This window comes from Mustela erminea, chromosome 15, assembly GCF_009829155.1.
Source record: "Mustela erminea isolate mMusErm1 chromosome 15, mMusErm1.Pri, whole genome shotgun sequence".
NCBI classification, from domain to species: domain Eukaryota; kingdom Metazoa; phylum Chordata; class Mammalia; order Carnivora; family Mustelidae; genus Mustela; species Mustela erminea.
This window is the reverse complement of record NC_045628.1, coordinates 54,300,176-54,321,965: the sequence shown is the minus strand read 5'-3', so window position 1 is coordinate 54,321,965 and position 21,790 is coordinate 54,300,176. Positions and strand designations below refer to the sequence as shown.

Here is a 21,790-nt window from a genome sequence, read left to right as displayed (position 1 = left end):
TGCTTATTTGGCACTTGTATTGAATTTATTTACCAAGACTGCTGACTTTTTCACAGCAATATTATGCTTTATAAGCACCATATTCTTTCTGATCTCTTCATTGATGGTAATTACACAAACATTAAAGTTTTCTGTTTACCATTTTAACTTTTTTTTCCTTTCCATTTAAAGTTTTATCTCCTGTGATTTTCTTTCTCGACTATATGATTCTTGGTCATCTTGTTTCTTTGGGCATGCTGCCAAATGAGGTATTTAGGAGCTTGTCATCTGGGAGTAGTAGCCTCTTTTTCTCCTCTAGTCAAGTCGGTACCTGGGACACTGTCCTGTTTCTCTGAGCCCAGATATCCCTCCTCCATTCACTGGTTACCCAGTGGCCCATGTCTGGGCTGTCTGCTGTGTAGTGCAAGTGTGGGAGGAAAAAGGGCCCACGGCCAAGCTGCTCTCAATGAACTTCTCCAACTCATCCTTTTAATGACTACCTCAGTATTACCTCTCAGAGCTCTTTCAGAGGCACAGCTAACTCAGCTCAGCTTATCCTGCACATTTGTTTCCCTGTGTAATTTATCCTGTCTCTTTTCTACCATTCAGAAACTTAAATAGATTTCCAATAGGCCAGTTGCACTTTTTGCATGTTTATTCACTTTTTATAGTCATTTGGAAAGTAAAAACAAGCCAAAAAATAAGAAAATACTGAAATAATTGGGTGACAAAGAAAATTATTATAGAATACATAAAAAATTATGAGAGCATTTTATGGGGAATGCATGCAAAATTGTATCCTGAGACATTGTACTCAGAAAAGAAGAATCATAACTTTTAAATCCAATCAGTATTAAAAAAGAAATGAATTAAGCATCCAATCTAAGAACTTAGAACATGAACCATAAAGGATAGTGAAGGCAGTAATTAAGATAAGAACAGAAATTAATAATAACTTCAAGAAACAGCTGTTATAAAAATCCAACAGCTTGTTTTTGATAAGGTCAACAAAATGAACAAATCTATGGCAAGTCTAATCAAGAAGAGATCAGTAAAAATGCAAATACACAACATTAGAAATGAGGAGCCAGAACCATAGATTTGGAAAAGATTAAGCTTATATTATTGTAGATAGTGCTATGCTAATAAATCAAATATGGGGATTAAGTGAATGATTTTACAGGGAAATATAAAACTCTAAAATGATTCAGAGTTAAAACAAATAAAGACAAATGAAAATGCAAGTGATTTCTAAAGTTTTCTCTTTCTAAAGAGATTTCTAAAGTATTCTCCCTTAACAAGCTAAACTTGGAAAATTTTACAGAAAATTCATTGGGATTTTCAAGGAACAGTATTTTTTCCTATGCTTTAGGAACAACTTGCTTTAATGTTGTTTCAGAGCAAGGAAGAGATGAAGTAATTTAGAATTAATATTGAACTGTACTCTCCAAGATGTCACTGCCTGATAAAGAGAACACACACACATAGAAACTTATAGAGGTTAAATTTGAAAGAAAATTCTAGTTAATGGTATTTTTTCCTCTTAACTAATTTACCAAGGCAAAGTAAGATTTATTCTAGGAATGTGAAGGTGACTGACTATATATTATAACTTTTTATATCTTTTCACTACAGGATAGGTCATGAAAGAAAATCCAGTGGACCTCCTCTTTAGCTATTAAAAAAAAGGCATTGATAAATTTTAATCTCTGTTACTAATTTAAAAATAACAAAAACAAATACGGTGAACTAGAAATTTAAAAGGTTGTGTTAAGATACATGCAGTCTTCCAAACCAATAACCGACATTAACTCAATGGTGAAATACTATAGCAGTGAACAATATTAGGACATCTTCAACTCCTACTACCAACCAGTATCCGGAACTGGAAATTCTAACCTAGTTTGTAAAGTTATTTGATGGAAAACTTTTTTTTTTTTTAACTTAAAACTCTTAATACAGTATGGAACAAGATTTGGAAGTTATCTTAACCAACTTGATAAGACAAAAAAAAAAAAAAAAACGGAGCTTTTCTAATTACTGAAAATAAGTAAAACTATTTTTGGGTGAGAACAATTTGCCTGCACAACCTGAGGGAATCAACTGAAAAATGATTAGAACAAATGGAATTAAATTAAAAAGTTACAAAATACAGCAGGAATCAAGAACTTTCTCAAATATTAGCAAACATCAATTAAAAAATAAAATGGGATAAAAAGGCCTTATCAAAAAGATATGTAACTTGCATATGTGACTTGCAACCATGTAAACACAGTGTTCAATTTTTAAAAAAATAAACAAGCCAAAAAAACTCCCAAACTCTCCTATTATCTGTAAGTGTCAGTTTGAATAATGTAGAGATGGATGTTGCTCCTGCGTGGTAAGATTTGATATTGTAGTAACTATAGTTCCATCCATATTAATTTGTGAGATGTGTGCAATTCCAATAAGATTTTCAGGGGAATGAGGTGGTTTGAAAAACTATTCCTACATTTCAACCATGAGAATAATCACAAAATTAAATAAAAAGCTTTACAAAAATATGGATAATAATTTGTGTGTTTGCTGGGGCAAGGAGAGTATACAGAATTAGCTATTAAAAAATACCTCAAATGCCCTCATACTGCCATTTGTAAGAAGTGAACTGAGAAGGACTCTTTGACAACATCAAATGAGTTTCCAAAATGTGAAAGTATTAGATATAAAAGGTCTAAGTTTGTTCTGCAGAAATAACCAGAAATCAGAAATGTACATAAGATATACATATAACATTGTGGTTTTTAAAAAATATTACTGGAAGGTTTGAAACAGTTTGTTCAAGGATAGAGGATTGAGGATTTTGAAGTTTGGAATACCATGCAGCAACTGCTACTGTGTCTGAATGATACGGGCATATGATCACCTATATAACAATGAAAAAATATTATAAAATAGACTCCAGGCAAGTTCTGAAACATGCCCCTTCTTATTGTGCTCTGTGGAAATTACTTCATCCCTCTAAGCCTTATTGTGAATGATAGTTATTTACCTCATGATACTGATTCCAGGACCAAATGAGAGAAAAGCTTGTGGAAAGTTTATCTTAATGGCTGGCATGTGGTAAGCCTACAAATGTGACCTGAGCTGCTGATAAGAAGTTATAATCTGTGTGTATAAAATCAAGAAATGAAGAAATTGACATGTTATTCCTGGATAGAGAGATTTTATGTGTGATTATTATGTCTTCCTTTACTTTTTTATTTTTTAAAAAGATTTTATTTATTTGAGAGAGAGAAAATGAGAGCATGAGCAGGGGAAAGGGCAGAGAGGGAGAAGGAGATGGAGAAGCAGGGATTCTACTTTGGGGCTCAATCCCAAAACCCTTGGGTCATGACCTGAGCCAAAGGTAGATGCTTAACCAACTGAGCCACCCAGGTGCCTCCATGTCTTCCTTTATAGTTTATGTACTTTTTATACTTTCCACAATGAATAAGTAACTTTTAGGAGAAATCTTTTTTAAAAGAATCAAGTTGGGGTACCTGAGTGGCTCAGTGGGTTAATACTCTGTCTTCGGCTCACGTCATAATCTCAGGGTCCTGGGATCAAGCCCTGCATTGGGCTCTCTGCTCAGTGGGGAGCCTGCTTCCCCCTCTCTCTCTGCCTACTTGTGATCTCTCTCTCTCTCTGTCAAATAAATAAATAAAATCTTTAAAAGATAAAAGAAGAAAGTTGATAGGATGTATTTCTGGGTTGGGAGCTAGAGAGCTGGGGATTCAATGATTATTATAGCTGGAAGTCCATTTCTCTATATATTAAAATGGTAGAACTAAAATAATGAATGGAGAACACACATTAATAATGCTATTTTTTGGGGCACCTGGGTGGCTCAGTGGGTTAAGCCGCTGCCTTCGGCTCAGGTCATGATCTCAGGGTCCTGGGATCGAGCCCCGCATCGGGCTCTCTGCTCAGCAGGGAGTCTGCTTCTCCCTCTCTCTCTGCCTGCCTCTCTGTCTGCTTGTCATCTCTCTCTGTCAAATAAATAAATAAAATCTTTAAAAAAAATGCTATATTTTACTCCCCTACTTCACCCATTAATATTTCCTTCTTTTGACTTGGTTGTCTCCTCTTAATTTTTTGAAGTGCTTTCCACTTTTTTTCCTTAGTGAATCCATCTTTGTCCTTCTGGGCAAAGATATTGCTGTGAGGAGCCCCCAAATCAGGACATCTCTCAACTGTCCCCTCCCATAAAGCTCCCCTCGTGTATTAAAAAGCATTCAAAGAAAGGGGTCCTTTAACATCTGTGGCATCAACTCTCCTTCCACTATCCTTTCCTCTTGAGTTGAGAGACCATCCTCCCCTGGGAGAAGCTTATCCTAGCCAGGCGATGACACTTTAATGTTTACATGAAGCGGTCAAGCTGAACCATGTGGGAACACCCCTCGCTGGGATTCAGACATGATTTCAAAATGACCCTCTCTTACTCTTCAATGACTGCATGACAGCCATGCTCTGGGGCATCCCTTTCACTCTGACCACACCAGGTTTCTCCAGTGTCCTGCTTGCACAGACCTGGCTGTCATGTTGACCCTTTGGCACACTGGACCACAGAGAAGTGCCTTCTACAACCTCGGGCAGGAAATGGTGAGCTCTCTACTTGTTGCTGTTAGCTTGGGCCCCAGTGCTGATCTTTGGTACCTCCTGTAGCTCCCCAGCCAAGCAGCCTGTCCCCTAGTGACAGCAACCCTACCTGAGGGGTGAGCCAAGGCAGAGGCACGGTTTGCTGTGTTGTCGCATTTACCGATCCCATTTTGGGCAGTATTTACAGAAGATTCTGCTCTTAGCATCTCCAGGATGTTATCTTATTTTATCCTATTACTTCAGTGCCCTCTTTGAAGGCAGCTCTGTCTGAATGGAGCGAGATGTGGAAAGCAGCGAGAAGACATGGTCTCTGTCCTCTGGGAGCCTTCATGACCCAGGCATACTGTTGCACAACAATTTGCTCCTGGGTTCTCTGCACCCTATCCACTGTAGCCTCAGGTCCTGTTGTTTGAACTGGTGTTCAGCAGTACATTTCTTTGTGCTTCGTCTTGGAGTTGTGCCTGCGTCTGTCTCCCTCATTACACTATGGTTTCCGTCAGAGTGGAGCTGTCTATTTCCATCTGTACCTTCCGCATGAATCCAGGTGTCTAGAAAACAGTTGGTGCTTAACAAATTCGTGTTGAGTGGGACAGGCTTGATGGTTTCTCAGACGCCATGCGTCCTATTCCTCCTGTTTAAAGTGTTTTGATTTCCTTAATGTCCAAAGCTCAGTCCTTGGAACCAGAACAACTTATTTGTATCTGTCCAACTAGATATTGCACTTCTGGATGAAAAACCAGTAAATGAACCAAGGATATGCTTATAAGGCATGCGGACGCATCTGCAATGGCTGTCAATTCAGCAGAACAAATTAATTAGTTGAAATTATCCTTCGTGCTACCAAAGGAAAACCAGCCTCTCTCTAGTAAATATGCTTTGCTAGATACAGAATAATAATCCTGAGTGCGGCATTGCCAGAGCCTCCCCTCTGCCATCTGGAGTGATGTTCCTGCATGGTGATGCCTCATCAGCTCTGTCCCGGTTTCTGTCCTGCTCTGGGTTTTCTCCTCTCCCTGTCCTTACTCTGTCATAGGATAATGTGTGTCACTCTCTCCCTGTCCTCTTTTCTTCCCACTGGGCAGTTCTTGGCTTCCTAATGGAGTGTTTTGCTTTTTAACATCTTTACATATGAAAAACTATGTATTTATTAAGATTTTTAAAAAGAGGAAAATATAAAGAATGAGAAATGGTCTCCCATGTGGAGAAACCTCTGTTGATGGTATGAGGAAGTAATGTGAGCACAAGGATCAAAAGTTAGAAAGCAAGAATTACATGCGGTGTTAAAGCTGCTTGCCCTGCCTATCCACCTTCCATGCTTCTTACCCCAGTGATAATTACAGTTAACATTTTGGTGTATGTTTTTTATAAAATTATTTTAAATATGATACACGTCTGTATATAAAAGTTGAAATCAATGTGCATGTATCTTTTCTATTTATATGGAATAGTCCCAAGAAAACTGCTCTGAAATTACCTTTTTTTCCCCTCTATTTGTCTCAGGGGAAGTTTTTTGTGTATTTGACACAGAATGTTACATTAGTTTCAAGTGTACAACTTAGTAAATTAACAAATTTATACCCATGCTAGGTTCACCACAGGCGTGGCTACCATCTGTCCTGATACATCACTATCACAATATCATTGACTGAATTCCTTATGCTTTGTTTTTTATTCCTGTGACTTATTCATTCCATTACTGGAAGCTTTCTCCCATTTTGCCCAACCTACCACCCTCCTCCTCTCTGACAAATGCTCAGTTTGTTCTCTGAACCTTTTATTACTTAATGTATCTTAGTGATCCCTCTACTGGTGTCTCCCCTTCTCTCCCATCTGCCTTATTCTTTGTATCTCCTGCATAGTATTCCATTGTGTAAATGCTTTAACTTACTGGTACAGTTCCTTATTAATGGACACTAAGACTTACTCTTGATCTTACATTTTTCAAAAATTCAATTATGTAAGTTCAATAATGAACTTACATAATTCAATAATAATAATAATAATGATAATATATCCAACTGTAACTATTCCTATATGTGTATCTCTGAACAGTTCTACAAAATACATGTACGTTTTACATGTTGCTGGTTGTTGCCAAATTGTCCTCCAAAAACGAAATCAGTTTTCACTAATTTAGGTATGCCACAAAAGTGCTTGACTATACTTGTTTTTCTGTTGATCTTTTCTAGTTTTTTTCCATTATGATTGAAAAATTTTATCTCATTGTTCTGATTTTTATTTCTTTGATTGTGTGTGAATATATCATGACCATTTTGAATTTATAAGCAATCTGTACTTTGTGAATTTTTCTTTCCTCTTCTTTGGTCCTTTCTGTTTGGTGGTTGTTTTTTTCTCACTAGTTTATATGAGGTCTTAACCACCTCCTCAGGCCTCCCCAGAATCTTCATCTAAAATAGCAACTGAGTCTCACATCAGTGTGTTTAATCCTCCGCATAGGATTACAACTGGATATATTTTTCACTTGTTTTTGGGTTTCCTCTGTTCTAGAGTAGAAACTCTTAAGGAGAAAGGTTCTCCTCTATCTTGTTCATTATTATATCCCTGTCATAGAGATCCAAGCCTGGCTCATAATAAGCAGTCAGAAGTTGTTGAATGAGTGAAATAATAATTGAATTTGTCTATATGTGTTACAAAAAGTTTTTAAGTTTGTTTTCTAATTTTGTTTAAGCTATTAAGCTATTTTTCCCAATGGAAGCTTTGAATTTTCATGCAGCCAAATTTATCAATCATTTTCCTTTATGATTTCTGAACTTTTCTTGCTCTACACCTATAAATAAATACACTCATGCCTCCTTTGAAAATTCCTGTGGCTCCATCTTTTAAGTTAAAATCTTAGACCTTGGAGCACCTGGGTGGCTTAGTCGTTAAACATCTGCCTTCAGCTCATGCCATGATCTCAGGGTCTTGGGATCGAGCCCCACATGGGGCTCCCTGCTCAGTGGGAAGCCTGCTTCCCCCTCTCCCCCTGCTTGTATTCTCTCTCTTGCTGTCTCTCTTTCTGTCAAATAAATAAATAAAATCTTAGAAAAAACTCAGATCGCTATAAAATTTATTTTTATATTAAAAATTTTTAAAGATTTATTTATTTATTTTAGAGGGAGGGAGAGAGAGAGAGAGAGCGCATGAGCAGTAGTGGGAAGGGAGAGGGAGAGAGAATCTCAGGCAGACTCCACACTGAGCCTGGACTCCCAAATAGGGCTCGATTTCAGAACCCTGAGATCACAACCTGAACTAAAACCAAGTGCTGGAAGCTTAACAGACTGCACCACCCAGGAGCAACCTCTCCCCACCCACACCAAAATTCTTTTAAAGCCATAACCCTGTAAGGGCAAAATAACAGGTTGGAGACTACAGCAAAGAAAAGGAACCATCAGAATTTCAGAAGCTGAACCACAGAGCTAGGGAAAGCCCAAACTTATTTGCAAGAAGTAGTAAGTTGTGAGTTGAAGCAGTCCCAATGCAGTTCTTTAACTGGGGTACCAGCTACTTTGAGGGCTGGTGTTGAAGAGACAAGGATGACTTGGAAGTCTAAAGACTTGGAAGTCTAAAGCCGTAGGACCCCTGGAGCCCCTCCCTTGCCACTGAACTTTGGAAAACACTGTAAGGATGAGGGCTGAGGATGGTGATATAGTGAGAAGGGAGGTTGGGGTTGGGATGGGGGTTGTAATAGAGCCCAAAATCTTCCACAGTAGGAAGGCAAAAGATAGTATCTTTTTTCAAAGTTAAGAAATAGAATATACATACTATTAAGAAAGAGGTAACTGACAGATGAAACCACACACAGGAACTGAAAGTGATTTTGGTGTCAATGGGGGAGGATAGGAACTTCTTTTATTTTAGTGTAAGGTTTGGTAGTACTAATAAGTAGCTCTCTTACTTGGTAGCCTTTTAAAAACTATGTTCATATATTTTAGTGACAAAAAATAAAATAAAATTATTTTATGCCATTGTAGGAAAGTAAGTCTCTAGCACAAGGCTTGGCATCTACTGCATAAATACCCATACAATGATTGAGTGAATATTAATTTATTTAGAAAACCTGCCGATTTTTTTCCTTTGGTGGTGGTGCTAGATAGTAACTGGAATTAAATAATGTGCTTTAGGGATTGATGAGTAATATATTTGTAATATCACAGTATATGAAACCTGTCTCTTTGTTTTGGGGATGGTGGAATGTTAGAAGGCCTTTAAATAAAGTTAAAAAATAAAATGTCAATTTGAACTTTGAATTTATTTTATGATTTTATTTTATTTTTTTAAAATATTTTATTTATTTATTTGACAGAGAGAGAGATCACAAGTAGGCAGAAAGGCAGGCAGAGGGAGAGGAGGAAGCAGGCTCCCTGCCAACCAGAGAGCCTGATGCAGGGCTTGATCCCAGGACCCCGAGACCATGACCTGAGCCAAAGGCAGAGGCCTAACCCACTGAGCCACCCAAGAACCCCTATTTTATACGTTTTATCAAGGACATTTTGTGCTTAAAAAAAAAAAATACACGTGTTGGCATGTGTTTATCAGTATTTTCTCCACTAGAAAATTCTCTGACTCAGGCCCTAATTTATGACATGGTTCTGGTAATTCTCATCCCTCTGCCTTTTCCTGTCTTTGAAAAGAGGTTAAAAAATCAGTCTGCTTCAAGGAAGGCAATTGAATACTAGAGAAATGCTAGCACCTAGTTCTTTGGCTTAACACCATAAACAGAGTAAGTTGAAGGTTGCGTCTTCTAGGAAGATAATCTGAATGTCAGACGCAGAGATTTAGTTGTAGTAACATGATCTAACAGAAGCAACGTATCCCCTCCAGGGAGTCCAAAGTTCCGCTGATGTTAGAAGTAACTAGTCAATAATAGGTAAGTTGATTATTCTCCAGGAGGGAGGATATTTTACTAAGGGAGTTTCACTACAGAATTGAGATCAGCATTTATTTGTAAGCTGCTATAAATTCGTTGGGAAAGAAATGCTAGAGAAATACCAGGAAATAGTATTGTGTGACATTTCTTGAAGAACTGATTTGATTTTTCTTTGGAAGACATAGGTGAGTTTGACTCATATTGTATTTTCTTCTGTGTATGTTGTACCTATTAGTCTAATATCTTGAGCATGCACATTGGCGTTTTAATCTTACAATTTTATACTCCCAGAGCTATTGTTTGACTAAGGTACAATTATTTTTGCTACCTAATTACATAAGAACATAATTTCACATGGAAATGGTACTTAAGTAAAAGTTTCAAAAATGAAATAGTATACCAGCTCAGGTTAAATATGTAATTGATTTGGGTATCTTCTGTACAATGATGTTAATTGAAAGCCATATTTTAAAATTTTTATTGTTCTTAGAGTGAATTACTGGAATTTAAGCGACAGCAACAGGAGGAAGAAAGGACCAAAACTCACCAAGCTGAACACAGGAGGTATAAATGGCTAATAAAATAAGCATCCTTGATTAAAATAACTACCTATAAAGTTTTTGCAATGTTTTAAGAAAGTACTATAATCATACTGAATATGGTTTTGGAATCTATATTACCTTTTTAACTTTATATTATTGGGGCATGTTATGTATGTGAGGATGACAACTGCTACATATGTATACACATATACATACACATACACTAGCTGGTTTTTCATACATAGACATGAAATACCCAGCTTTTCTGGGGAGGTGGCAAAAATTCATACTAGAAAACAGAATCATGCTGTCAAGCTATGTGTTTATTTAGGTGACACTTAATTTGCCTCCCAGGGGACAAAGTATCATTACTTTGAGATGATCTTTTACTATTTGTACACAACTTTAGAGTAATAACTGAATTTGTATAGAGGGTGAGATACTCATACTTGAATACGAAAGGTCAGACAAGAACTATTTTATATTGACTAACATATTAGGAAAAATATCTTAAAATAGAAACCATTAAACAATTTTTAACATTGTAAGTACTCTCTTATTCCTAATATCAGACATTAAGAGTACCCAGTAAAATATCATGTTGATGTTCAGCCGTTGCTAATAACCTCCATATCTATCATTATTCTAGGATTTTCCGGGGGGGGGGGGCGCTTGGTTTATCTGAGTTTATTGCAATGTGCTTGAGAATCTCAGAAGAATTTAAAGGGTTTCATGATCTAAGAGAGCAAATTCTTTTTAAACTGAGTGGTGTCACTTATACGTTTAACCTTCCCACTGTTGCTAATGTGTATTTTTTTAGTTGTGGTGGTTTCATTTTTTAATTGAGAATTTACAGAGTGTTAATGGAAGCTCCCAATTCTGCTGGAGCTGTGAACTATGGTTGGGTACTCATATTTTTTTGACCTGATTATTTTACTTACATAGTCTATCAAAATATTTTTAAAATGTCAATTGTGAATTTAGGTGGTTTTCTCTGACTTTTGAAAACATCAGAATTCTGATGCATTGGTTAGGCTATTTTGGGGGGTGAGGGGTAGCAATTACTGCTACCTTTTTTTTTCTTATGGTTTTTCTCATTTTCTAAAAACTTTTTTTTTTTTTTGAAGATTTTATTTAGACAGAGAGAGCACAAGCAGGGGGACAGCAGGCAGAGGGAAAGGGAGAAGCAGGCTCCTCACTGAGCAGGGAGCCCAATGTGAGACTTGAGCCCAGGATCCTGGGATCATGACCTGAGCCGAAGACAGACATTTAACCGACTGAGCCACTCAAGCGCCCCTGGTTCTTCTCATTTTCTCTTTAAAATTCTTTCTACTAAAAAAACCAATAGTGCATTTCTTTAACACTGGTTGTTAGTAGTAGCCAGTTATTTCTCTGGATTTCTGAGGACTGAGGATTGATTAGATTGTAAAGTTTTAAGCATCTTAAAGATAGTGCGATATGTTACATTAATGGGCCCTCTTGGCTAAGAAATTCATGTTCAGTGGGCATCCAATAAAAACGCAAGTTATTTGGTAAGAGGTAGAAAGGATTAATTCCTTGTGGGAAATCTTGACCCTCATTCTTTATTTCCATAATACTGGATACCTAAATCTTGGTGGGGTTATTTATTTTCTACACATTATTTTCTCTTTTTATTGATTCTAGTTAAATATAGATGCAAATTTAATCTAAGAGAAAATCTCTCCGGGTAATAACCTCAGTATCCAGTTTTGAGGTAACTGATCAAGTTTTTGAGCACATATTTTATGTTCTCAGTCAGTTTTTGAGGAGAGCATATGTTTATATTGCCCTTTAGAGTTTAAAGTAAGCTCTTGCATGTTAAATGAAAATACTCATTCAATAGCCTCTGAACGAATAAAATCCGTGACTATTCCGGCGGAGGGCAACAGCACTAGCTCTGTGTGTATGTGTGTGCATGCACACACACTCATATGTGTGTGTGTGTGTAAGGGCCATAAGTTAGATTTTCTCCAGGGATATAATTTTATTAGAGTCAAAAAGACAACATGTATTCTACCATTTAGAAGTTGACATAGCAGAAAACCCAACTCTGAGTTTTGTAACAGAAAGCTTGTGGAATTCCTCGCAAGCTTTTCAATGCATCCTATATTGATTGAGCCTGGCTGCACCTGAACCTGACCCATGGTAACTTTCTGAGAGAAGAAAGTTGAAACTTCAGAGAGAAAAGACAAAGCACGGGGGTCAAGGACTTGAAAAGATCTGAGCTGTGAGTTGAAAAGTGGAGTGAACTGAAGTGATTTACTGAAACTTGAATCATCCTTAAATAGTAGTTTTTATCCATATTAACTCTTAGAAGAAAAGCCAGAGCAGTGATTTGACAGCAATAAAATGTATGATCTTTCTAACACTAGTAAACAAATCTATAAGCTGGTACTTTTTTCTTGTCTTTGAATTCTCAATAGGAATTGAGAAAAAACACAATCTCTTTACCACCTATGGGCTCTTGTCGACCCACTGTGCTGTCCTCCTAGTAACTGATGGCCAAAAGTGAATTGTACCACCTGTGTCCATGATAAGACAGTATGTGAACGAACTGAGAGCTGTGGACATTGGGCCATTCTGCAGCCTATACTCACCACCATTGGTGGTTTCTTGATGCAGCTGTAGTCACAGAAGCAGGCAGATATGGGGACCACCACGCACCTGGATGATTCATTCATTCTCTTCTTACCTATCAGGACAAGGCTCTGTGAAGGTTTTGTTCTAGGCATTGGGAATAGGCATAAAATAGCAGAGAACATCCCTAACTGCATGGAAATTACAATCTGGAGAGGAGAAATAGAAGTCAACAAGTTAACAGCAAGAGTATTTCAGACAATGATATGTACTGTGAGGAGACAGATTGAAGGTGGTAGTCCCCATGAAGAGGTAACATCAAAGGACAAGAGCCAGTCACATTGTAGATATCCCCTATTATTAGGTGTAGGAAAAAATGCAAAGGCCCTCAAGTGGGAATGAGTTTGGACTTGAGTCTCAAGTGGCTGGATTATAGATGGTGAGGAAGAGAATAAGATAAAATGAGGTTGGCAGGAGCCAGAAAATACAAGATTTTACAAGTCAGTATTTTGTTCTAAGACTAATGGGAAATCATAAGAGACTCTTAACTATAGGAAATAAACTGACAGTTGTTGGAGGGGAGGTGTTTGGGGGGATGGGTTAACTGGGTGATGGGCATTAAGGAGGGCACTTTATAGAATGAGCACTTGTGGTTATATACAACTGATGAATCACTAAATTCTACTCTGAAATTAATAATATGCTATATGTTAATTAAAGTGAATTTAAATAAAAAAGTAAAAAGACTAATGGAAGATCATAGGAGGGTTTTAAGCAAAAGGAAGGCATGATCCCTTTTATAATTTAGTAAGGTAGTTGTGTGGAGAATGAATTACAGAGGGTGAGAGTGGAAGTAAAAGCAAGATGAGAGAGGATAGTGATTTGGACTAGAATGGTGGCCATGGAAAGTTTTAATTTTTTTATATTTTATAACATGTAGGAAAGTCCATGAAATAAGTATTTAGAATGATTAATTAGAGAGTGAACATTCAAGTAGCCAGCTCCAGAATATAACCACCACCCTACTGTTAACCCTTATTCTGACCTCTATGATAATCATTTTCTTGCCTTTCCTTAAGGTTTTACCTTCTATGTCTTAACCTTAATTTCTGAAATTGGTTACTGCAAGTATGACCAAACATCAGGGAAGGATATACCCATTTTTTTGAGAGCTTGAGTTTCCCTCTTTTAATATTTCCCATTTCTAATATGAATCTCTTCCCATTTTCCTTCTAATTTGCACTTATGGGGTTTACTTTAGCAAGACTGGCAGTGGGGTACAGGTCATTTGGGAGGGACATCTCCGTTGCAACAATAGTACCATAGAGCTATTTTTAGTTCCCCTTCATGTTTCAGGTCTTTCCGAAGTTTCCATCTCTTCTCAGCCTCTAGATTTCGCACCTGGCAGGTCTTGGAGGGGTATGGTTACTGGGGAATAAGGCTCTTGCAGACCTGGTAGAAGATGAAGGAATGAAGTTCTGAGTTCAGAACTGTGTCCCCTCTTGCTGGAGTCACAACTGGTGAAGGGCTGTTAACAGCATGTCATATGGCTAATGTGAAAAGAAGTCTCTACAGATTAATTCTAAGCTGAAGGGAGGGAAGCAATCCTCACAGTTCATACAGCATGTTAGGTTCTCAAAAATCTCTTAACCCTGTAGCAAGCTTTCCACTTACACATATTTTTCATTGTTTAAAGGGTAAATAATGTTTTCCTGGACCGGCTCCAAGGCAAAAGTCAACCAGGTGGCTTTGAGAACTTTGGAGGCCATTGGAATACGAATAGTGGTAACAGCTGGGTGAGTTTTTTTCTTTTCTTTTAAAAAAAAATCTTTCAAAGTTGAACAGTAAAAACGATGAGAATTTTAAAAATATGTTGTGGCTTTCTCCCAAGATATTATTTTTTTGTTGTGCTGTTCAGCTGTATGATGGGCAGTCAGCCAGGATGATTACTGTAAATTCCACAATAGTTTCTAGAGAGAGGGAAAAAGTCCTGGTTTCAGTGCTGGCCAATCACAATAAAAAATGACACCTGCCCTTTGTTCTCAATATGATTGCCTGGACTGTAAAGATTTTTTATCACCCCTTGCCCAGAACTACAACAAAAACAAATGAAAAAATTTTTTCAAGAGGATTTTAAGTGCAATACGGATATAAAAATAGTAAGCATTCTCTAGTAATATATTCTTTCAGTGAAACTAGCACATCAAAGAAACCAGTATTTAATTTTTCACTACAAAATGATTTTTAAAAAACCCTACAGGAAAAGGCACTTTTTGGAAATGAAATGTCCTTATGGATTTCTGTGAAGAAAACCTTGCAACTGTGTCGTACTATGTGTTTAATGTGTTTTGTGTGCACAATATATCATTGAACCAGCACTGAATCTTCGGAATGTATATAATTGCAGGCTTTGCAATGTGTACAGAATCAAAACTACACTGGGTTTCATAATTTAATTGAGACCCAAGTGCATACATACCTACTAAAAAAATGGGGCAGATAGAAATCTTTAAACTGGTAAAATACAACAAAATAATCAAGTGCTTGCTGGAAACTCTAGAGATCACCCTTAAATAAATACTTCATGGGCAAAAGATAATTTTTGAGAAAGTCTGTTGGAAATCTTATGCATGTTTTCTTGAAAGGCATTTAGTAGTTAAAATTGATGAATAGATCTCACAAATGTATATATACTGAAGATAATTGAATGTAGGCAAGTTTGCAAAGAATTTTACTGGATATGTATCCATAATGTATGCTCTTGTGTATCACTATGGAATTCGGAATAGGGACAACATGTAAGAGAGAGAAAAGAATGAAAACAGAGGATTTTTGTATCAGGAGTTACAATTTATAAATTATTGACTTAAGAATATATGAGTAGGAGTCCTGTGGAAAATGGGGCATTGTGACTTGAAGACATTCACGTTCATGGAATTTATAAGTTGTGAGACATGATTGAAACTTGGATTTTGGGCAGGACTTGGAAACTGCGTATTTTCTCCTCTACTTACCAACTCTCAAAATTTAGAGAGTACTTAGAAAAATAACCTGGGATTGAGGGTAAGATGATGGGAGAGAGTAAATGAATACCACATGGGCTGCTGTTAAGGGAATGAGGGTTTGGAAAGCTGGTTCACCCCTGACTATTTATAGGCCTTATGGGAGTGAGCTGTAATCTCTGCTTAGATTCTTCATGGATAAAAAGAAAGGAGTATCATTTTCTTGTGATATGAGTGAAGGTTGCTAAAGTTTCCTTAGTAGGACAGTCTTGGCCAAAGTGGTTATCAGCTCTTCCCTTACTTGAAAGAAGCAGTGACATAAAGGTCCTCAGGCCCCCACCTCTACATCCCTATGGACATCCTTACTTCTATGTCTGCTTCTCCTTGGGGACCAGATTCTCTCTTATCTACCTACTGGGGGACTTTGTTCTAATGATATTCTTCTCTCTCCTGAATTCACCTGAACTAGAAAATTCCCATCAGCATAAAATATAAATATAAATTATATTGATACCCCTTCCCTCTTGCTATTGTCCTGTTTCTTTGTTCCTCTTTCAAGCAAAACTTAAGAGGTTTCTATCCTTTAGTTGTCTGTAATTTCTTTCTTCCCATTTCTCTTAAACTCATTTAAATCGTGATCTAGATTTTATCAGTCCAACCATAATGCTCTTGTCATGGTCACTAATGATGTCCATATTACAAAGTTCAGTGGTTATCCATCAGCATCATTTGTCATGGTGAATCACTTCCTCCTCTCTGAAACTATTTACTTGGCTTCTGGGGAATTATTCTTTCTTGGGTTTCCACCAATCCCAGTGGCTACTCCTTTTCATTCTCCTTTGCTGAATCCCCTGCATCTTGCTGTCCTCTCAACATTGGAGCACCTCAGAGATCCACCTTGGATCACCTTCTGAACTTTATGTTCACTTAACACCTTGGTGGCCTCATTTATTCTCATGAATTTAAATTCCACTTACATGTTTATTACTCATACATTTCTAATTCCAGCCTTGACCTCTTCGTTGACTCTAGACTTGCATATCCATTTATCCACTCAACGTCTCTACTTGCATGTCTAATGGACATCTCAACCTTAACATGTCTAAAAGTTGACCTTTGATTCCTTCTACCTGAGTGCTCCATCCACACTTTATCCTTTTATATATTGGTACAGCCCATCTCATATCACTCACAATTGATTCATCAGCAAATCTTCTTTTTTAAAATTTATTTATCCATTTATTTATTTGAGAGAGAGGGAGACAGAGAGCATGAGAGGGGGGAGGGTCAGAGGGAGAAGCAGACTCCCCACTGAGCAGGGAGCCTAACGTGGAACTCGATCCTGGGACTCCAGGATCATGACCTGAGCTGAAGGCAGTCGCTTAACCACCTGAGCCACCCAGGCACCCATCCATCAGCAAATCTTCTTGACTTCTCCTCCAAATATGTACAAACTAGCAGCTTCTCACTACCTCCACCACTATTATTCTACTTCCAATCTCTGTTAGTGCTCATCTAGATTCTTGAAATAGTCTTCTAGATGGTTTCCTTGCTTCTATACTTACCCACCTACAGCCTATTCTCAATATGAATGATCCCTTTGAAACAGAAGCCAGATCCTGTCACTTCCTTGCTTAAAGTCTTCCAGTGGCTCCTGTGACTCTCAAATCACATGGAGTAAAAACCAAAGTCCATACTGTAGCCTACCAGGTGCTTCCTTGATCTAGACCCCACTTTATCCCTTTGGTGTTCTCTTACCACACTGCCCTTCCTTCTTCCTCATTCCTCCCAGCCACATCAGCTGTCTTGCTGCTCTTTGAAAACTTAAGGAACTGGCTACTTTCACCTTATGGACTTAGCACTGGTTGCTCCCTCTATACTTCTTAGTATGATTTTTTTCTAGAAGATTTTTCTTGAATCTCACCTCAGTGAGGTTTCCGTGGCCATCTATTTAATGCTGCCACTTGTGCCCTTATCCCTGGCTCTAGCCATCCTTTTTCTGGGCTTCACTTCTTTTTCTGTGGCACTCCACAACTTCTAACATACCTTTCTAACATTATTTGCTTGTATGTATTATTTTCTGTTTACTCTTAATCTCTCTCTAAGGTGTAATACACATTCCATATTGCATCAGTCAGGGCCCTTTGATTGTTTTATTCATTGATCTAGCCCAAGCATATGACAGTGGTTGGAACTTAGCACAGGCACAAGGAAACAGGTGGCTGTGACTGAGGGATGGCAAAACAACAAAGATTTAGAACCAAATGATTTGATATACTGAAATGCTTTGATACTAAATTTAAAATAGCTATGTATAAAACATATGATGTAATAAATTTTGGATTTGAAACAATGAGCAAAAACAAGTGACAAAGACAACCAAGAAGATTTGAAAAAAAAAAAAAAAACAGAACTTCAAGGAAGAAAAAAACATGATCTCTGAAAAAAAGCTCACTAAATATTTGAAAAACAGATTATTCTAGAGGTCTAGAAAGCTTTCCAGATAAATGAAAAAAGAGAAAATAATCTCCAAAGAATTAAACAAGTAACTATAACCTGAATCACGATCACACACAGAAAAAAAATTTATGAATATAGGCTCATTCATACAGACTTAAAAAAAAATCACAAAATTTTGACAGATTCAATAATAAGTTTCTTTAAAAAGCATAATATATCCTTATCAAATTGGACTTATCTCAGATGGAAGCTTGATTTATCACAAATGAATAAACAAAACAAGACCAAAAAACTGAGATGATTTACCTCCTAAATTATAGGAGAAACACCATATGATCATCTCAGTAGATACAGAGAAAACATTTGAAAATTTTCAGTACTCATTTGTAATAAAAGCTACTTGGAAAGGAGAAATAGAAAAAACATTTCTTTAGCTAATAAAGGGAGCAAAATTTATAATAGAAATATATTAAAGGCATTTCCTTTAAATCATATGTGAAGGCTGAAAGGAAAAGAAACATTTATAAATCACAGATGATACAATTACCTACTTAGAAAATCAAAAAGAATTGATATTTATGTTATCAGAATAAATAAGAAGACTACAAATTTGGTAAATTTAGGATCAATATATAAAAACTTCTATAAATTGCAAATAAACAAAAAATTAATAAAAAGATAAAACCAAAAATGCCATGACCTTTAAAAAATATATAAAGTTTTATAGAAAGATCTTAAGGAATAAATGAATGAAGTTATACCTTATTAAGGGATGGGAATAGGAATGAGCTCTCAAATAATCTACAGATTTCATTAAATTATGATCAAAGAACCAAGAATAACCAATTCACTACTAAAAATAAAGAAGTATGTATAGAGACTTGTTTAAACATTTAATACAGTCTGGAACTGGCACAAGCAGACCCAACCATTTTTGGAATTCTGACATATGACAGAAGGCAAAGCATATCAGTGGGGAAAGTATACTCTTCAACAAATATTACTGGGACAGTTAAATACCCACATGAAATCATAACCAATCAACTCCAGGTGGATTAAGCCTTATAAGGAGAAAAGAAGACTTTTCAAATTTTAGAAGAAAACAGACTATTTATAAAATTGAGCTAGGGCAGATTTTGTAAGATCCAAAGTATAAACCAAAAGGAAATGATAAATATACATTAAAATGAAATATCTATTCAATGAAGGACACCATACAAAAGAAAGAAGCCACATATGAAGATTTTTACCCTGGACATGTTTTGTAAAGAACAAGTGGACAAAAGTTTAATACACAGAATATATTTAGACTGTGTCATTTATTTAGAAGTTGACAGATGACACCTGAGCTCCCCCAGGAACGAGAGAGTTCACAGAGGGGGCTTGGAGGAACTACTGGAATCAGTAAAAAGCTGAGGAAGCAGAAAAGGAGGAAGGCAGAAAGTACAACAATGATGAAAGACAAAGAGAAAAAAAACCTTGTTTCTTGGAACATCATATGAACACTTAAATAGGTCTTTGATAAGTGTATTTGTGTAGACAGACTGATCTTCATCTTTCAATCTTTTAAAAATTAAATCACATTAATTGCATATTCCTTTATATATAATTAAAAATTATTTTTACATTAAATTTTTTTTGGTTTTCTAGCCTCCTCTGCTACTCTTTTTTGATAGAACGAGGGTAGGACTTTGAAAGAATCACTTCAAGTTCTGTTTTCTCTGATACCAATAGGTGAGACTCCTTAAATGCTGTGGAAACTCTAAATCCTGTGTCTTCAAGGGCATTTGCACTTTCAACATGACCTATGAGGCAACCTGAGATTTTAGTTTCCTGGAATGTTAGAGCAGCAATAGTCTGAATCCCAAGTGTAATGTTGCACAGCATTCTGGGAGGTTTGATGGAGACTTCTTGACCCTTTGCACAGGGTGGGGGTGCAGGGGACTCATTTAGTCTAGTTCCCTTCCTGGAGGTCCCCTTAGAAGTCACCTTTCTGCTGCATAATACAATGCCATTCTACGCCATGCATTTCCATTTAGATTGCTCTGCTTCACACTGTGTTGTCCTGTCCTTGCTGTAACTATGGAGGTAGGTGACAGTATTTGTGAATACTATTGTTTGTGACCTATGTTAACCTCTCTCTAAGAACACAGCTGATGAGCTGTCACTCAACAAGCCATTACATTGTTGACAGAGACTATTTTGTGAATCAAATGCAATGGGACTTAAAAATTAAAACATGTCACTGGGACAAATCATTAAATACAAAATAGACATTTAAGCCCAGTATAGTAAAGGGTGTTCTCTGAGGGAACTTCATTTTGTACTTATAGAGGCTCTGAATTTGTTTGCTGCTTATACTCATTTTTGTTCTTTTTTTTTTTTTTCCAGGATGTATGAGAAATATTTACTTCATCTGTCCTTTGTCACCTGACCTTGAAGGACCTCACTTGATGATTTTCCTTAAAACTCCTTTATTTATCTTCACTGTTTTTACCTTGACTTCAGTTTCCCATCCACTCAGCTGAACAAATATTGGGGATGACCAGTTTTCCCCTGTTATTATTGATGCATGTTTGTAGAATCTGATTGCTGAGCTCAGATGTAATTTCTACTGCCAGTGAAATGTTACACTGTTTCTCTCACTGATTTCACATCTTATTGGAAGCCTAATTACAGCAATGTTAGTAAGATAAAAAAGGAGGGAATACTCGATAGTTTTGGGTTTGCAAGAGTTATGGGTGCTACATGCTTATCTCTCAAAGCAGCTAATTCTTATGTAATTCTCAGATAACGCTGGGGGAAGCTTTGGCATTTTTTAGATTAAGCTCTACTTAATCCAGGGTACAAACTTGAACAAAAGAAAAAAATAAATCTTTTATACTCTTTTAAACACATTCATAAATACCTTTTGAAATACTTCTGTATAAATGGTTTTTATTTTTAATGAAAAGCTCTTGGGTTGTTCTCTTTTGATGGGTCTCATTTTTATATTCTTTATAGTCTATGTAGATCAAATGTAGGACTGTAATCACTATTAGATCTGCCTTTGGTATTGATTTACTTACTAATACTATTCCTCTGGATTTTCATAGTGGGCCAGTTAATCGCCTGAAAGGACATGGTTTGTATAAAAATCAACTAAATGGAAATATAGATACAATGTGGTTTTTAGGTGTTTTGGGAACTTGTCTTTTCTCTATGCACCCTATGTCCTATAGCTAATTCAGCAGGCTTTCCTGTTCTACTTTTATGCCCTTACCTGGTTATAGACCTGAGAGTGCAAGAGGTTGGTTTTCCCATGCTTTATGTTCTAGTCCCAACTCCATGTTATATAGAAGAGCATTACATTTAGTCTTAGAATGAAGGCTGGAAGAGCAAATAGTTTTGCAGCTAAGAAACTTAATACTATTATTTAAAATGGCATTTAACTGACATGCAATGTTATATTAGTTTCAGGTGTATACCACAGTGATTTGACATTTGTATACATTGCAAACAGATCACAATGTAAGCCTAGTTACCATCTATCATCTTGCAAGTTAAAATAATAATATTTGGTATATTCCCCATGCTGTGCATTATATCCCCATAACTTACTCATTTTATAATAGAAAGTTTGTGTTCCTTCATCCCCTTCACCCAGTCCCCTACTTCTCTAAAACCTCTCTGGCAACTCTTATTCTGTTTTCTGTATCTGTGTGCTTGGGTTTTGTTTGTTT

General features: G+C 36.7%; 1 protein-coding gene across 3 annotated transcripts in view; it reads left to right on the top strand.

Annotated features, from left to right (window-relative positions):
• The window catches only part of EPSTI1 (epithelial stromal interaction 1), an 85,089-nt gene extending 64,068 nt beyond the window's left edge, over positions 1-21,021 (top strand). For all 3 annotated transcript variants that reach the window (XM_032315408.1, XM_032315407.1, XM_032315406.1), the window contains 3 exons: positions 9,957-10,030; positions 14,303-14,402; positions 20,460-21,021. In XM_032315408.1, coding sequence (XP_032171299.1) covers positions 9,957-10,030; positions 14,303-14,402; positions 20,460-20,468 — 183 coding nt within the window. In that variant the 3' untranslated portion in view covers positions 20,469-21,021. The remainder of the gene's footprint in view (positions 1-9,956; positions 10,031-14,302; positions 14,403-20,459) is intronic.
• Positions 21,022-21,790: the final 769 nt, after the last annotated feature.